Genomic DNA, 19646 nt, shown 5'->3' on the forward strand with positions numbered 1-19646 from the left:
ATCTTTTCATTGTAAATTATATTTATTACATTATGTAATGTTATCTATATGTACGAGGGTCATCCAAAGTGTAAGATCCATTTCGTGTTAAGTATTCGAGTGGTAAGTGAACAGTGTAATATGCACGTGTGCTGACCCCCAGCGTACCTTGCATACAAAATGACGCAATTTGCAGTGAAATCATTGTAGAATGTTGTTTATTGTGCGAATTCAAGACATTTAATCAACCCGCCATCTGCAAAATACAATCAGTTATCTGGTTTTTGACAGCAAGGAACATTCCAGCAGCGGATATTTATAGAAATATAAGTGAAGTGTACGGCTTTAATTTGACGAGTGACAGAAAATTGTAGAAGTGGGTGAGAGCTTTCATAGACGGACAGGAAAATGTCCATGATTTTATTGGCCATCAGTTAATTTGATCAATGTCATTGATGACAATATTCGTGAAGATCTGCAATTTACCATTTCGTCATTAGCATTGGAATTTCCGACAGTAAGTAAAACGACATTGCAAAAAATTGTCTCTGAAAATTTGAAATTTCGCAAATTGTGCTTACGTTGGGTTCCAGGCTGCGTACTGAGGAACACAAAATGAAAAGAATGGTTTGTGATCTTGTGTGTTTGTACGCTGTGCCTGATCGTTAGTTTATTGCATATATCAAAATTTTAAGAAAAATTTACTATCTAATTCTTACTCCAGATTTGAAGACTGTTGTAAAACACATCTCAGGTTTTTTACTGAAGTAGGCCTTATAGAAAAATTTAACTATGGCACCATCAATACCTTAGACCGTAATAAACTACAATGGCCATTAGTTATACACTTTTTTGACCGAAATAGGCTTCTCAGACTTTTGTATGTGTATATATTCTTGATCGGGACATCAATGCAAAATCAAGTTCCATTTCAACCCCACCCCCTCCTGCCCTAACTCTGCCTCTTTAGTAAAGACATTTTTCATTTCATTTTTTATTTAATTTCAAAATGACATAGAGCCCCATTGTTTTATAGGGCAATACATATTTTTTTTAACAATAAATTACAATGTGTGTTCTTCACAGCTTGAATAGTATATCAAAATCAAATTGTAATAATAATAGCCATAGCAATAATAATAATAATAATAATGTATGTATAATCAAATACATGCAATGCTACTAACCTTTGAAAGAGATAAATTGAAGAAGAGAAAATGTAGTTTGAGAAAAATAAATGTACAGTTTTACAACTGGATCGAGTTGAGACAAAATGAAACATCATTATGATAATTTATGAGACGTTAATGTAACAACATTAGAGTAGTGAAACAGCATTACATAGTGGATTGAAATTATTATAAAATGTTAGGTATAACAATGAAAGAATAAATAGGCATCATAATATAGACTATAAGACTAAGTAGGCATACAGTAGTATACCAAATAGGCATAACAATATTAGACTAAGTAGGTATAACAATATGTAAACTAATAATGTATAACAAGAATAAACTAAGAAGGTGCAACAAACAATAATAATATTTCACACTCCCAACAGTTAATTGACAAATAAAATTACAATAATGATAGACTATGTGTGGTGTTTACAGATCATGCAAGCAAAACATATCTACAGGTATAAATGTACAGCAATGATTTTTCTGGAGTCTCAGGGTTGGAAGTTGATAGATCTCACAGCCAGTGCAGCGCTCCTCCTGAATGTGTGTTTTATCATGCTGAATGAGAATATTAAGTTATGTGCTAAGTACTCTAAATTCTTTTTATGTTATTGAGTAAAAAAATAAAACATGTATTGACATTCTTTAGTATTAAGTTGTTACGAATTCACAGCTGATGCAGCGTTCCTCCTGTATGCCATAGTGCAGATAATTTGTTGAATGATGCTGGTTGGTGAACAGCTGAGAATGTCTTGCAGCGTGGGGGACGTGAAAGTCTATCATATGCAGTACAGGACAGTTGATGTTGTTATTAAACACTTAGAACAAGAATAGAAGATCTGCTATAGTTCTTCAAGTTGACAAATTAGGAAGGTTTAAGTACTGCTCTATCTCTTGTACGTTCACTTCCAAGTAGTTGAGACCCAACATAACACCAATCAACCTCATTAAACGTCTCTGTACTGCATCTAAGGATGAGCAATGTCCAACTTGATGAGGCTTATTATTAGGATCAGCATTAGTCATTACATCATTAGTGTGTTAATTGAAAAGCTATGAAAATTAGGATTCTTCCACTCTGGTTTAAAATAATTTAATTGTTACTGTAATCTTTATTGTGAAATATTGGATAGATATTCCAATTATGTACTTATAAAAACTGTTTCACTCTACAACTTATAGACTCCAAAACATTGCTCTTTAAACTTAAATATAAAATGGATCTAAAAAGATTAATTTGTCAGACTTTTCTTTGGTATAGATCTTTTGGCTGGCTGTGTATATTCAAAAGAAGTTCTAGAGATGGTTTTGATAACTTTGTTTGATGTGTAATGCACTAAATCTTTTAAATATTTTTGTAGTCTATACTTTGTTAATACTTGATTTTTGATCACTTGTGTTGGATTTTGTTATTTATTTTTGACTTGTTTTCTCACTTGTGGGGAGACTTTTTCATGTCTTAAATATTCAAATATTAGATGTACTTCTTTTCTTGGAGACGGATATGAGTCAGTTAAATGTCCCTTCTCTCTATGCACACGCTTTTTTTACTTGGCTAACTTCTTTCCTAGTTTTTTAAATTAATGCTATAGTTCTGTAAACCTTTATTTCATCTCTTAGGATTTGTTTGCGCTTTCTCCATTTTTTGCCCAGATTCCTCTCTTGCATCCTCTGATGGAAAACCTGGGGGAGTATCTGTAACTTCTTCTAATGCACTTCACAATTTCAAGGCATCTTAACATAATTTCTTCCTTTCCAATACTTTTTTTATTTTCTATGTTCGCTAGTAGTCATGACTGGTATTTCCTTTCTTTTGTTTTATACTTTCAAACGAGAAGACAATCTCCGTAATTTTTCTTTCTTCTATTCACTCAGTCTTTCTCTATACATTCACTGATGTTTCTTCATCAATGTTTTCTGTCTCTTGTACTTTCCTTTGCTGCCAGCTTAGAGGAACGTGCAATGATTCTTCACAACATAGAATCAAAAACAGAGAAAAGTGTTGGACAGAGTGTAAAAATGTATTTCTTAAATTTAAAAATGTATATAAGTGATTTGATTAATTTATGATTTTAGAGGTAATATTTTAACAAATTTGTGTTAATTTATAGTAAAATAATCCAAGTTTATTCTAATTTAACATGCTTCTGAAGATATGGAAACTGAAAGACTTAATCACTATTATGTACTGTTCACATTTCGTTGTAATAAGTAAAAATAATGTTGACATGCATTTTATCATCACTTTCTAGTATTGTGTAATTAAAATTATTTCAAAATGGTTATTGCAATCCACATAGTTTTTAAGTGTAGCTTTAACACTATACCTCATCCGTAACATCACCGATTTGTGATTGTCAGATGTAACTTAGTATGGCGGTGTTAAATGTAGAGAACATAACTTAAAATATTGTTTGCTAATAATAGCAGTAGTATAAGATAGTTTTCAGAAATGTTTTTAACTCTAATTTCTAAAGAATTATTGTTACCGATTTTATGAGTAAGTAAGGTACTGACAGTGTCTTACCTCCTAACTGATTATTATTTATCTGAAGCCTAAGATTCAAAGCAATTTTTACACAGATTGATGTGAACTCAGGTTTTACTAAGTCACTGCTTCAGTTGTATTATTGGTTAATAGTTTTTATTTTATGCATATATGATTTGTTTTGAAGTGAATTAACAGATAACAGTTCAAAGACAGAAGACGACATAAATTAATAAGTAATGTAAATTACTATTTTAAAATTAATAAACAGCTAAAGAAAAGTGTTTAGTTAAATAAAACAATACACTTTTACCGCAAATAATATATTTAGTTATGAATATATTTCCAAGGATTTAAATTACTACATTTTGTAAGATTGACACAAGTGCTGATTTGGAACTTAAGTTTTTGTATCAGTAAGCAATATATATCACTGATCGTAATTTTCCCGTAATGTGCTAAACGGGGTAACTTGCACTGTCTCATAACAGCTCATTATATTCATTTTAGTTCACCGAAATACCATCAGAATTCACAAGAGTGCTTGTTTGGTCTTCCATTGTTATGTTGATGGAGTGTGACGCATCAGAAAAGTTGTCACCAGTCACAACATTGAATTTTGTTGACTTTGGCCACCTGCACGCACATTTAGCCTGCTGTTTCTACACTCAAATTGGGTAAACTCCTTTGTAAAAGACAACAACTGAGCAAGTATTATTTATTTACTATCCTTTTATTAAGCGCAAAATGTGTTTTTATTAAATATTTGACAAATATATTCAATAAAATAATAAACTTTGAAACATAATTAATAAATTAAAGGAACTAAGGGTAAATGACAAGTCAAAAAAATATACTAATCTTTTATCTTAGTACACCATATAAAATAAGATATAACAGTGCATTGAACAAAATTGAAAAGCGTTAAATTGTATTTAAATGATTATTAAGTGGTTTTTACAAGTAACAAACATCTCCCACCTACATTAAAGAAGTTAGCCAGCATCTAAGGAGATGTTCCTGTAAAAAGTCAATGACAGAAGTCAATTAATAATTTGGTTAGTAAGTACTTAAATGTTCATTAAAAACTCAGATTTGACTTTTGGAGAAGTATTAAGGTACCAGACTGACTTGACTACAATAAAATTAATACTGAATCTCACTGAGACCAGGTTTAAGTAATATCCTACCCTTGGCCTGACTTTAAGCTGCTACCTTTTGTGCTAGGGATATTTCATCTTTCGATGGTACTAAATTGTTCCTTTACGTGTTATGTGACTACAAAACAAGTATACTATTGTCACGATTAATATAGTTTTAACGTTCTTTAAATAAATAATAAAATATTAGATTGTTTTTATTATCTCTAATGTGCAATGATCTAACACACAGTTACAATATAATATTCCTAGTTCTGTATTGATGACATGAGGGACGCTCGGCAGTGACAAACCAATCGTTAAAAGTTTTCTGGATGTGAAAATATTTCTCAAAAGTTTATTTGAATAATCCTCTATTTTGTCTAACAATATTGTGAGTACAAAGAATAATTTATAAAATTTACCATATAAGTAGAAACCTTTGTGAATGATCAACTTTTAGGTTTAACTTGGGTGGTGGATGCTTTTGCTATTCTTTTCTGTCTCACACAAAACATGTTTTACCATGGCATATAAAACTCGTAAATCAGTCAAAGGCATCTGATTGTTGAATGGTAATGGTAACTAACTACTTGTGAATCAGTAATCAGTATCTTATTTGCCATTACCTATCATATATAGGAGTAAGCTTCATCAATTATTAAAATTAAATACAGAAATATGCAAAAGACCACAAATACGTATTTCCCATGTCTAATACTAATACCTAATTTTGAATGTGCAGAAGACGAGGAAGATGTTGAGTTCGACCAAGCCCATAAGCGAGAGATGGAGTCCACGATTAAGTGTCTCAACAGTCGTCTAGAGGACCTGCAGACATATAACGAACTCATCAACAAACATGGCAGTGCGCTGCAGCGCTCTCTCTCAGATCTCGAGTCCCACGACAATGCCCAAGATGTGACCACTAAAATGAAAGCGATCAATGAACGTGCAACACTTTTCAGAATTTCATCAAATGCCATGATTAATGTAAGTGATGTATATAATAGAGGTTGTTATGTGTAATTTTGAGTTCATTTGTTATTTTATTAGTCTATCAGCTTTGAAATGTAGATTTTTGAAGCATTCACAAAATGAAAACGATGGTGGTAAAGTGAATTGTTATTAAATTCCCTAGTAAACTTGGTGACAGTGACTATATAACTATGAGAAAGGATCATGTGGTAAAATATGGCATATAAGTTTTTGTTGAAACTCTAAATTTATTTCATTTTCAACTGTTTTCGAAGTCCAAAAGACTTTCCAGTTTTTACCAAAATTGAAATTGTTTAGTGGGAAAATGTTAAACACAATCTTGACAATTGGACTCTCCAAACCAGTGAAACTTAAAAATTCCTGTTACTTTTTGAACACATTGTACAAAGCCTGTATTTTGTGTACATCTACAAGACCCATAAAAATGTTTAAGTTAGTTTTGAGTACGGGATGCACGAATTCAAAAAAATTGTAACAAAAAATATCTGTTTAATGACCGAACAAATTTAACCAGAAATAGTTATTGTATTATATTTATAGTTTACTTTTGATGTATATTTCTTACTTTGTGTTTTTGTTAATAATTTTGTAGTTTATTGTTATTGTTTTGTAGATATTCAGTTTATTTTGTAAAATACTAATGATTAGTTTTTTTGTGGAATATAGACAAATTTAATTGGTTGCTTCTTATTATTGTGTTGTTCAGTCAGTAAAACTCCTTTTTTATATATGTTTATATCTTGCAAATACAGGGTGTTCAGCAACAAACAACTGTGACATGTTTGGCACTCTGTGTGACATTGGTTTGTGTAAGCGTATCTTTAAAGTTTTTGTGTTCACTTATGCACTGATGGATTTCGTTGAAACAAGGACCATTGGAATTGCAATGAAATTGGTCAAATAGTTGGTGTCTAGTACATTTTTTATAACTATACTTTTTTTTTGTTATTTGTACTAGATATTTTCAATAGACCCCATTTTGTTAATATTAAAGAAAATAAGTAAATGATTTTTTTTATTTTACTCTTATCTATTTAAACCTATTTCCTAAATTTGGTTTCCCTACCTTAAATAGTTCTAGAAATATTAATTTTCTTATAAAAAATACAAAATGGCGCCCAGCGGCTAAACAACATATTTTTTGTATCTATATTTATGAGACATTTTTTACTTGAAATGAAGAATACTATTATCACCCACAGAAGTTTGTGACACCCTTTTATGAACACCCTGTATAATTAATTTTAGGTAGTCACTATCATTGTATGTACATTTGTTTGCTTGTTTCATATAGGCCGAATTTTTTTTTAGTTCTTTTTTAAATATTATTATTACTATCTAAATGTGTGTATATTGGCTTTACTCTAGAAAATATATATAATGAAAAAATAAATAAAGTTCTTGAAAATGTTCATTAATAATTCTATGCTGATAAGTTTTAGTATATTCTGTTTAACACAGTTGTACAAAACTCTTATTTTATATAAAATATTGAACCTATGTTTAAATTTTCCATTTCAGTCTTGGCTTGTGCTGTAATTGTGCTGAGCAAAGACTTGATAACCATTTCAACCTCGTGTGTTATGGTTATCATAATATGATACCACGTCTATCATTAATTCTATCATCTAAGTTTTCTGGTTCACACTGTGTCAAATAATTGCTAGCAAAGTTGAAATCTTGAAATATTTCAGCCCAGCTCTTAAGATAACTCTCCATAGCAAGGCTATATATTGGCCATATTAATGGTGTTAGACACTATTTTACATGATATGAACTGGAAACCCTAGAAAATAGTTATGTCACTAGCTTTGTGAGGCTGAGAATTAAAACAATTATTATGTACAAACTTGATGTAGAATTAATAAACATGTGGGAATTTGCCTAAAACTGAAAAATTGAGAACTTTTAATAGGATGAGTGGCAGAGTAAAATTAAATCAACAGGAGTCAAGTGTTTGTTAACATAAAGTTAATAATTGTTTCAATTTCAAACGTGTATGTTGATCTTAATATTGTCAGTGCTTTCAGTGCTATCAAATCAAAATCAGATGTATTATAAAAAATATAATTGTATATGTACAATAGTAAATTAAATGAAGAATAAAATATGAAGCATATAAATACAGAATAACTCAAAATATTTACGTGGTGATTCTGTACAGTCTAAGGACAAGAACTTGATAATTAACTGAAAACATCATATATTTGAAGAAAGTAATGCAAAGTTAAGGTTATAATTTAATTTCAAAAATAAATATTTATTTAAGTTTTAATTTGCTTTGTAAATATTATTAAGTGGTTTATTTTTGTATATTGAATGATGGTAAGTGCCTGGAAAAATGCGGCTATTTTCACAAAGCTATTGTACAAAAGTTTAAACAAAGAAATATTAAGTATTAAAATATTAAATGGACAAGTGTTTATATGGCTAATGGCCAGTGTATAGACCATTCACCACCATCAGAATATAGTTACTGGAAAATTTATGTTTTTTATCTTGAACTGTATGTTTTCATTTTTTGAATATTTGAGTTTGAAAATTAATTAAAATTAATAAAAAAAATCACTATTGAGTATAATTTAAAATTCTTAATAATTTAAGAACATTATAAATATTAAAAATAAGACAACATAATATACAAATCCCTTTAATGTTGTTAATTTGTTCATGCTATTATAATGTAATGGATGATCAACTCAAACTAATCCCACCATTGGGATCTCACAAGAGTATTAATTTTGTAACAAACTTTAAATTGAGAACATTATCTTATTTTTATGCTCAATACAATTATGTAGTTTAAGTTTAAAAATTCTGTAGCCATTTTCCAATATGACTGTCAACTTTCAAATTTCATTTGAAGACTCTATTTTTTCTGTCGGATTTAGGTTTATCATGAAATACTAAGACTGTTTTATTCTTGGTGTTATTTTGATATACTTAATTGTTTAGCTGCTAGAAGCACTGAAAGTTTCAAAACATTTTTTCAAGTTATTAAAGTGGTTTTACCATTTGAAAACAAAAAAATTCAACTCAGAGTGCAATATTTTTTTCAATGGAATGCTAGAAAGGTGTTACGATTTCACAAGTACTTATTAAAGGAAATTTTGTTGCCCATTATTGTTAATTTGCTGGTGAATGTGAGAATGCAACTTATGTTTCAACAAGACGAGCTCCGTTAACCAACACTCTCGCAGCTACCTACATTCGAGTAATAAGTTATGATAAATGTTATGCAAAATGCCCATAATTTTACTCTAATGTTTGTGCTATAACTCTATCAGGGAAATGATATTCAAAAAGTCGGCTTTTACATTAAAAATTGTATGCATAATTCTTCAAAAAAAAATCCACAAAGGTACGGTTGTGATAAGTTTTATAATTTTTCAAATTGTGGCTTTTGAAAACTTCCGGTCTGTGAGAAAAAAATGTTGGCTAAGTTTAAAAACACCCATTTTAAAACTTGTATATTATTTAATTTGATTGCTTTCTGTTTACCCTTAAGCTATAAGCATCTAAATTTTTGAGAACTTAAAGAATACATTTTTGCACATGTCATCTTTAATAAATGTTAAAATAAATGTAATAAATGGTATTATTTATAATAAAGCACTGTTTGTAATGTACAAAGCAAAATATTTGTTATTGAAGTGAAAATTAAGGAACATTGTAGTCATGTAGTTTTTATACATATTCAAATGTGGCACCAAATTGTATATATATATATATATATATATATATATATATATATAATGAACACCATCAGATACTATTTATACATCAAAGTAAAAATTAGTTTTCATCATTCAGTCCTAAAAATAATATTAGTATCTATAGATGTTTTGTAATAGATTGAATATTGACATTTTCTGTCATTAGATGTCTGTTTTTGTAAAACCTGTGACTAATATACAAATCTGACCTTGCCACCTATTGCACAAGAATGTTGATTTAGTTAGTTTCAATTAGACCTTGTGGTAAAATACCACATTTGACTTGAAACATTCAAAGCTTGCATTATTTCCTGGTATTGTCTGCAAAGAATTCAAGCTACGTTCAATTCCTTTAAGACATGAAATATTGGTACCATACTGAAATAGTTATGAGGTCTGATTCTGCTGATGTATCATTGCTCTGTGATATATTGGGAAGGGAAGGGCAACAAATCAGTATTTTGTGTTTTGCTACAATTTGAACAGAGAAAATAAGTATAATCAAAGATTCAGATTCAGATTCTTTATTGGCTATTAAGTAACACAAATTACAATAAGCTTTGTTAAGTTAATACAGCTAAGTCATAATATTACAACAATAAATTGTATGTTAAAAATTACAACAACATTCAAATTCTTAGATAATTAAAATCACAGTTAAAATATTCTTCAGTGGTATAAAAGCATTTTCTTCTTAACCAACTACATATCACACTTTTGTATTTATTACAGGATAATTACCTTACTGCTAATGGTAACTTGTTAAAAAAATATGTACTGTTGAAATTTAAAACTTTTATGAGTCTTGTTCAACCTAACATTTGGGGTCACTAAATTAAGGCATTGTCTGGTCTCATAATTATGATAAAAACTGTGGTTATTAAACATACCAAAATGTTCTTTAACATGTAGCAGATTACTGTATATATACATGCAACTCAATGTCATGATGTTGAGATCAGGAAAAGTTGCTCTACAAGAGTCATAAGCTGATAAACCAGTGATAGCTCTTATTGCCTTTTTTTGCCAAACAAAAGCTTTTTTGGCTGCACTTGAGTTACCCCAGGGTCTTACAACATAGTTGAGTTGCGAATGAAACAGACCAAAGTAGACCATTAACAAAGTTTCCAAGCTGACACATGATCTTAACTTTCTTAAGAGACAAGTTACTCTAGATAGTTTTTTGCAAAGATAGTTAACATGTGCATCCCAGCTCATTTTAGTGTCAAGATAAATACCCAACAGCTTGACAGGATAAAAATAAGGATCATACAAAATGTCTATATTATGTTTTAGTGAGAATAGTAATATGTTCAGTCTTACTTTCATTAATAATTAGGTTATTTACAGAGAACCAGATTTAGGCTTGTTCTAGAGAATCTGTAAGCTGGGTTTTAACATTAATAGGATCGGTATTATAATATAACAAGGTTGTATCATCTGCATATAGCATTGAAAAACATGGTACATTTATACTAAAATCATTAATAAATACTAAAAATAAAAAGGGTCCCAAAACAGAGCCTTGCAGTACCCCTGAAACTACACTTAAGAATTCTGAGGAACAGTTATTAACATAAACCTTTTGTTCTCTGTCTTTTAGATAGCTTTCAATTAATTGTAATTCCAAATTCCTTATTCCATAAAATTCAAGTTTTTTACATAAAATAGAGTGATTAACAGTGTCAAAAGCCTTGCTCAAATCGATCAGTGTAATTCCAGCCACCAGCTTATTTTCAAAACAATTCAAGACAACCTCAATAATTGCTTCAACACCCATTACAGTTGACTGATTTGGTTTAAAGCCAAATTGATAAGGATAGATCAAATTGTATGATGTAAAATACTGAAAAAGTTGTCTTATTAAACAGGATTCTATTATTTTACTAATTATCGGGACTATTGTAATAGGACGGTAGTTCTCTGGTAAATTCTTGTCTCCTTTCTTAAATATAGGGGTAACCTTAGAAAATTTTAAACAGCTAGGAAACTGACCTTCAACTAACATACAATTAATTATATAAGTAAGAGGTACAATTATTATATCTATAATATTTTTTAAAACAAAGTTGGACATTCCACATAAGTCTTCACTATGTGAACAACTCATTTTGGAAACAACAGAAATTACAGTATCACAGTCAATTATACTATATATTCCATTTGAAATCATGTTCAATAATATTAACAGGGCGAGGATAGTTCTCTAAGAGATCAAAATATGATATGTTGCTGGCATCGTCATTAACAATTGTATTTTACACTATTACAACTAGGGTTGACAAAAAACTTATTGAAGGCATCAGGTGTTACAGGTACAATATTATTACTGGGCCCATTCAGATTACTAGATTCATTTTTTACAACTCTCCATGCTGTTTTACATTTATTCTTTGCATTTGTAATCATAGTGTCATTAGCAATCTTTTTCGCCTTATTAATTTCTAGATTGTAATGTTTTTTGAAATTATTAAAAATAATCTTGTCTCTAGCATCTAAGCTTAGTTTCCATCTGTCATATAATACAAAAAGATAAGCTCTCATATCCTTAAGTTGAGGAGTATACCAGGTTTTAAGTTTACATTTAGGTTTTGCGGGTACAGTGATAAAAGGACAACAAATATTAAAATAATAACTTAACATCAACAAACAATGAAAACATAACATCAATAACTATATTATTACATAGACCTAAATTAAACCAGTCAACATTACTAAGGCAAGTTTTTAGTTCCCTAAGGTTATACTTTGATTAAGATTTCGCTTCTGACATACTTCATGTAGGCCTACAACATTAAACTTATCAACACATTATTGGTAAGTTTGATCAATTACAACATTTGTATCTTATTTTGAGACTAAAAAACTAACCCACACACCAGCATGATCAGAAATTATATTTTGTTCTAACAATGTACTGCTAAAAGACGTTTTATCAAGAGTACAATAAATGTTGTTCAGGCAAGACATACCCCTAGTTGGCTTTTCATTAGTGCAATACAAGTTTACAGATCTAAGTACATTTAAAAAGTGGTTTACATTGGTCTTATGTAACTCCAAAATATTTACATTGAGGTCTCCTACTAGGCTAAAGTATCTGTGGGGCTTGGTCATTAAATAAAATAAAATATTTTCAAGGCAATCTATACAATTATAAAAATCAGAATCAGGAGTTCTATATATATACATAAAACAATAAATCTAAATTCTATGAGTCTAACGGCAGAGGCTTCACATAAAAAGTCTACACAAAAATCACTTACGTCCACAGTTTCATATTGGATGCCATTCCTCACAAGAATTGATGAGTCTCTGTGAGTCTTTGGTGGTTTTCTGCAGTAGCTGGATCCAATGTTAAGTCCTTAGGTACATACATAGGCACCTCGTCTTCAGTCAGCCAATGCTCGTTGAGACACAGAATATCAGTCGAGTTATGCTCCAAAACTACTTCTAGTTGACCAAGTTTGCTTCGCAACGATCAAATGTTCAAACAGAAAATATAAACTTTAGTTTGCCTTGAGTCTCTCGGATTTAGGCCATCTTTTGACATTGCTATCGACCTAGCTAGGGATTCGCCGTTTGCAGTTGGCTGTGATGTAAAAAAGGGTTTTTTTCGCTCTTTGGGCCAGTAATGTTTAGGAGGACGATATTTCCCAATTACACAGCCTTCTGGCCACAGTTCAGAATCCAGAAAATATTTACTGTGTTCCTTTGGAACTCCAATTTTAAATGAATTATAATTACTATATTGTGTTTGCACCTTTTCACAGTGATAGTCACCCTCTTTACTTGTTTTTAAGAATTCAAGAATATTGTCATTGTCCACTGACATTTCTAATCCTGACAAAAATAACCAAAAACACTTCTTGGCAGGCTTTAAAAAGCTATTGCTCACCTTACTGGTACCATGCATAACTTGTTGCTTAGTATTTTTGGTAAGTTTATGTGTAGACTTATTATTGATTTTAACTGCAGCAGCATTACTATTCTCTGGTTGAGTACAAGGTATTTGATCACCCACATTAGGAAATTCACGTTGACAGACATACATTTTATGCAGTTCATATCTAATAGCTAGATTTGGTTGTAAAGTTTGAAAAATAATATTTATTAGTTCATAATTTTCTTCAAACTGCCTTGATAGTCATATGGAGTATCCAGTTTATATGGAGTATTCTCTAAACAAGAATGATTATCAGGAAAAAAACTTTTAATGTGAAAAAAGTAATGTTTGTTTTACTATACTTTTGAACATTTATCTTTATTTTTTTTTGTTGCAGTACATTCTCAGATGTACTTTACTTGTCTACATATGTGACTAACTTGTCCACTGACAGACATGACATAATAGTCGACAGATGTATGTCGTACCTGTCAAACAGACTATATACTTCCTCACAGAATTGACATATTTATCCACCTGACATAGACCTGACCTGACATAGTTTTCCAGAATTTTTACTTACTTTCCACAGAATAGACTTGTCCACAGATATGACTTACTTGTCCTTGAGGTGACATGTCTCCAAAGATGTGATTTTATTTGTGCCATATTTGAGGCATTTACAGTATTTTATAGTTTGGCTTATGTTTCTTCTAAAATGTGGAACAGTAGATAATAATCCTACTTTATCGGTTTGGTTTTTTATTTTGACAAACATTTTAATTATTATTCATACACAGGGTGTTTCCAAACTTTTATACCAATCTCTTGGAAAATTGTTCCTTGCAATTGGTTAAATCATCATATAATATAAGGTGTATGTTTATTCGTTAAGCATCTGTTGGTATGTATGCGATATTTAAATAAAATTAATAATTTTAATAAGGTTTTAATGAATTAAATCACATTGTAATGAAATGTTGTTTTTTTTAAAAAGCCTATTTGGTGTTTCTTTTAGAAAGTTTACTGTTTTTTTTTTTTTTAAGATATTTAATGTTAAAATATTAGAATGGCTGCCGTTTTAAAATGGAAGTAGTTTTTGGTTATTTTTTTACACAAATAGACCTAAATTATTTTATAAAAGTTTGGCTTGATTTTGTAATCTGTTTCATAACTATACATTTTATTTTAAATATCATATATAGACAGACAATTCACGAATTTAAATAGACCTGTGGTTATATTATGATAATTTATGGTTCTTATAACCCAAAGGATTGGTATAAGAGTTTAAAAACACCCTGTATAATGGAAGTATATAATTAGTGTAGCCTCTTGTGATGGTTGTGAATGTATATAGACATCTTAGAATCAAAAATGCATATAATTATGAGAAAACTTTTTCACAGTCACCTGTCATTAATTCACTATAATACACTCTGAATATTTGTTCTGGGCTCAAAATTAATAGTCACTAACAATGGAAAATTTCTAAAAATACAGTCAATGATATATTTTGTATTGATATTTTGATATTAAGAAGGATCGTAGGATTTGGGACATTTCCCATCGTTCCTTCAAATTATCCATCGTCAATAAAAACAGTAATTAAAGAGTTATTAGGAAATTATCTCTTGTGTATTGTATAGCAATAAGATGCACACAATATTTGCTGTCAACTGTGTTGATAAATTTATTTTGAAATAAATATAGAGGAATATACATAAAATAAAATCTAACAAAACTGAATTTTATTAAGTTAAATATTTCTCCATTTTGCAGGCATATGACCTTTTAAGCAAGCAAGGAATTTTAATTTATTGATAACTCAACAGTAATTGAGGGTATCAGATAATTGGTGCTATCTGACTGGCTAATTTACTGGAAATATAGGTAATGACATATGTAGAGTATGTAGAAGAAACCTTGGTTGTTAGATGATCATCTAACTGAGCTAATTTCATAAAGATCAATGAAATGTTGCTTATTTTATAGAGAAATCCAAGTTCGGATATGGTTGGAGGTCTGGTCATCAACTCCTGGATGATTTTTGTCTCTGTACTTATCATTAGTAAGATCTTTATGGTTTATATGAAGAATATAATATAATATTCTCACATTTTATTTTTCAAGTATTAACAATCGTTACTCACAAATCAGAAAATGAAATAAATTTTGCTTGTAATTTAATTTTACAAGTATTAAATAAATCACTATAACCACTTTAAGTCATTTCATGAAAAATACTAAAATTATTGTAAGCAACATGGAAGAAGTCCATTGGAGGTGAAGAAACTGGTGATATTTTCTTGAATCAGCACTTATTTCATCATGCAGTAGTGCCAAGTTGTTTTCTTGTTTTAAAGAATAGTCAATACCAAGTAGAGTGTCTGGGCATGGGTTTGAATTATAGGATGTTAAATTAGTCTTTATTAACCATTGATCATCATAATGAAATAGGTTTCATCCATAAATGTCAAAATTAAAATACATAAAAACTGTCTTAAAACTATATTAGACTAATTAAAATCAACAGTAATCTCACAGCCAAAGAATTCTTTTATAGAGTATAACGGAGTTTTAAGTAACCAGCTATACATTCTAGCCCTAAACATACTTATAGGCGCAGTTCTAGCAGATAGTGGTAATTTATTAAAAAGTGTATACCATACAGTTTGTTTTAATTGGCAGTCTTTGTTAATCTACTATGCATTGGGATGTCAATTTTGCTTCTCCCGCGTGTATTATGACTATGTATGTTTTCTCTGATAACAAGTTCAGGTAAGTTGTTTTTACATGTATCACTGTACTGAAAATATACAAGTTCACCACAGTTTACATTAGTTTAATGAACAAGGGGCAACAATGCTCTGCAGGGCCAGCCCAACACATTGTGCGAATTACTTTTTTTAACCAATAAAATGTTGCTGAATAAAGAAAAATGTCCCCACAAAAGCAAGCCATTGCTTAAATGTGACTCAAAACGCCCAAAATATGCTAGTCTAAGGTATTCAATTGAAACAATATCTCTTTCCATATAAGATAGCTCACCCTAGGAATTTTCCTGCAAACAACATCAATATGGGTTCCCAAATTCAATTTTAAATCAAAGTGAATGCCTAATAGTTTTACTGATCTATTTTCTAATTTGTTGATAAATCTATTAAAAGTGATTGAGTTTTTTCGTGGTTACAAAGAAGGTATTGGCTGAGAACCAATTTACTGCACTATCAAGAGCTGATTTCGAAATCGCCTGTAAAGTTGCAATATCTTGGTGTTTGGAAAGTAGTGTTGTGTCATTGGCATAAGAAACAACTGCATCAGCCATGTCATTGGATTGAAGATCATTGGCTGCCACAAAGAAGAAGAACTGTCCAAGAACTGAGCCCTGCGGCACACCCATCTTAACTCAACTTATTTCTGGATTATTTTATTGTTGATTACAACAAACTGTATTTTGTCAGATAAGATTCAATTATTTTCAAAAAATCTTCTTGTACTCCATAAAATTCTAATTTCATTAATAAAAAATCAAACGTGATACAGTCAAATGCTTTGCTTAGATCACACAAGGAAAGCAAAACTTTATCTTTATTTTCTAAAGCATCTAATGTTTTATTTATATTTTTAAGAACTGCAGAAGTTGTATTTTTGACCTTTGCGGAAGCCAAACTGATTGTTAGTTAAAATATTATGATGTTCAAAATAATAACTCAATTCGTTGTACATTAAAGATTAAAATATTTGTGAAAATATTGGGATGATAGAAATTGGCAATAATTTTGCAACAGGTATTTTCACTTTTTTGAGGATTGGAATTATTTTTGTAATGTCCATTCGGTCAGGAAAATAACCAGATTTTAAGCATTGGTTGTAAATTAAAGAAGAGGTTCACTAATTAAATGAATAGTCCTTTTAATTAAATAGTTAGACAGCGCATAGCAGTCCATACTTTTGAAGTTAGAAAATGTAGAAACAAGCAGAACAGTCTGACTCGATGTAATTTCATTCCAATGGAAGACAGTTTGCTTCACATGCTGCCCTTTAAGGAACTCTGCTGCTGACGAATTTATAGATTTTAATTTTTACTGAGGTGTTCAACAGAATTCAGAAAAAAAAACAGTTCAATTTATCAGGATCCAGTGTGATGTCTTGTGTGTGTGTGTTAGTGAGCTTTCTTGAAAGATAACATCCCATGCTGCTTTACATTTATTTGGAGCACCTTCAATGTAATTTTCACATGCTTTTTTTATGGCAGAAACCAATTCATTTCCGTACAGTTTTTTTACATTCAAGGTAAGTTTTATAGTCATTATTTGTAAGCTTAGAACCACGCCTATATAAATCCTTATAAGTGGTATGCAGCAAAAGCATTTTTCCCCTAATTACTGTAATTAAGCAGTATACCAATAAATTATCTTGCATTTTGCTTTGTTTGTTTTATATTTCTTATCCAATGGAGAACAATAGTACCATAAGTATAAGTAAGTGTATACATTGAAAAAGAAGTTGTAAAACTAAGTACAGATGTCAGAAGTGTCAGAAATAAAATTCCAATCAACCTGTTTCAAACTCTCAATAAATGCCTCTATGTATTCCTTTTTATGTTTCCTAATGTACGGTATACAAAATTGTTATTACATAAAGGTTCAGTTAGATTAGAACTGCCCTTCTTGGATGAATTTCGAAAATATTTAAAAAAATACTTAATTCTGTTTAGTTTTGGATTTTATGTGAAGGCAATGTCAGCTAATTTTATAAAAACAGCATTTAAAAAATCAGCCATTTTTAAGAGGCCAGTTATTTTTTCTCCACTTGCATCAAACGGTTCTTGAGGCTCTGTTGTACTTTCAGGTCTTCTCTCTTGGTTTATCAAAGCCCACACAGCTTTTGTTTCGCTTTCAGAACTGGGATGTTGTTGTTATTCTTATGGCAGAGTTTTCTGGTCATGTGGCTCAGTAACAACTCCTCAAATTTTCTTTGGTTGCGGCAAAGCCCTAGACAATTGATGTTGATGTCACCCATGAGAAAAGTAGGGCAACTTCAAGTTGGGGCTGTTTGTTAAGAGAGATAATTTCTAGAAACTGTTTCCATGAGATTTTTAGTGCCATGACATACACAGGCTGCTGGTTACTCTTGATTTTCACCATCACAACCTCACTTGTCAGCTCTCGACTAAGCTCTGTGATTTGTACTGGGTTAACCACAGATGTCAGAGAATCCTTACAAAAATATTGCCACTCCTATTCTGTGGTATATCCGGCTGAAGTCTGAGATTAATTCATAGCCAATCAGATTTGTATTGTGAAGTGGGTCTATCTTGAATCCATACTCTGTTATGATTAATATATTGGGGCTGATTTGTTCTAACAAGTGATTAATAATGTCAATTTTATTGATCTGTGTTTCAGATGAAACTCTTGTACTTTTTTATTACAGAGTGGTAGAAATCTGTTTGTTAAAAAAAACTGATCATAGGTCTGTTTGCGAGTCTTTTGGCACCCATTGGAGATCGGAGTATTTTTTGGCACATTATTGATAAGCTAACAGCCTCTTAAGAGTTTCTAGTTGCATTTTCGATTAGTATTTTGAGTATGGGCTTGACTGTGTCCCCCTGTTGAGTGGTTACTCAGTTTCTGTTTTGGGGTTTGGCTATTTCCTTGAGTTGTATCAACCCATGAAAAAAATGATGTTACCTGAGATTTGCATTTTTTCATCTGCATTGGCACACTAAAATGATTTTTCCAAAAATTTCTTGTTATGGCTGCAGTCTTAGAGAGGTATTATGTTTACACATGAACCTGTTCTGTGGATCTGGTATAGTACTTTGTTTTGGAGCATCTTGACTACTTTGCGACTTTAACTGACTTCTGATTTCAAACTGTTTACAGCTAATTCTAATTACTTTTATTTTAATTGGGCAATCTCCAGAAGAACCAATAAAGTTTCAGGAAAAATTATTTCACTTTGGTGGAGAAATGTTGACTTATAGTTTGGGTATGAGTGATTATATATGTTACTGAGTTTCTATTCAATATGGTTTGGCTTTTGAGATTAATTTTAAAAATTTTAACAGTATTTTGTAAATTACTAATTTTTTTAACATATTGATTGACTATTTTACTTTGATTTCTGTCATGTTTCTCAAAGATATGTTGCAACTTTACTTGTAGTTGTTTTTATTTCTCCAGTTGACTTTCCACGACAGATATTTGATGCAGTAACCCCTCTATTTTATTATTTTATGTAGATTTTTCTTTT

The 19646-nt window shown here is 30.4% G+C and overlaps 1 protein-coding gene across 1 annotated transcript in view; it reads left to right on the forward strand.

Annotated features, from left to right (window-relative positions):
• The window catches only part of LOC124369715 (oxysterol-binding protein 1), a 120742-nt gene that overhangs the window by 21413 nt on the left and 79683 nt on the right, over nt 1-19646 (forward strand). Inside the window, exon 3 of the mRNA XM_046827771.1 lies at nt 5533-5780. Coding sequence (XP_046683727.1) covers nt 5533-5780 — 248 coding nt within the window. The remainder of the gene's footprint in view (nt 1-5532; nt 5781-19646) is intronic.

The sequence above is a fragment of the Homalodisca vitripennis genome, chromosome X (assembly GCF_021130785.1).
Source record: "Homalodisca vitripennis isolate AUS2020 chromosome X, UT_GWSS_2.1, whole genome shotgun sequence".
Lineage (NCBI taxonomy): Eukaryota > Metazoa > Arthropoda > Insecta > Hemiptera > Cicadellidae > Homalodisca > Homalodisca vitripennis.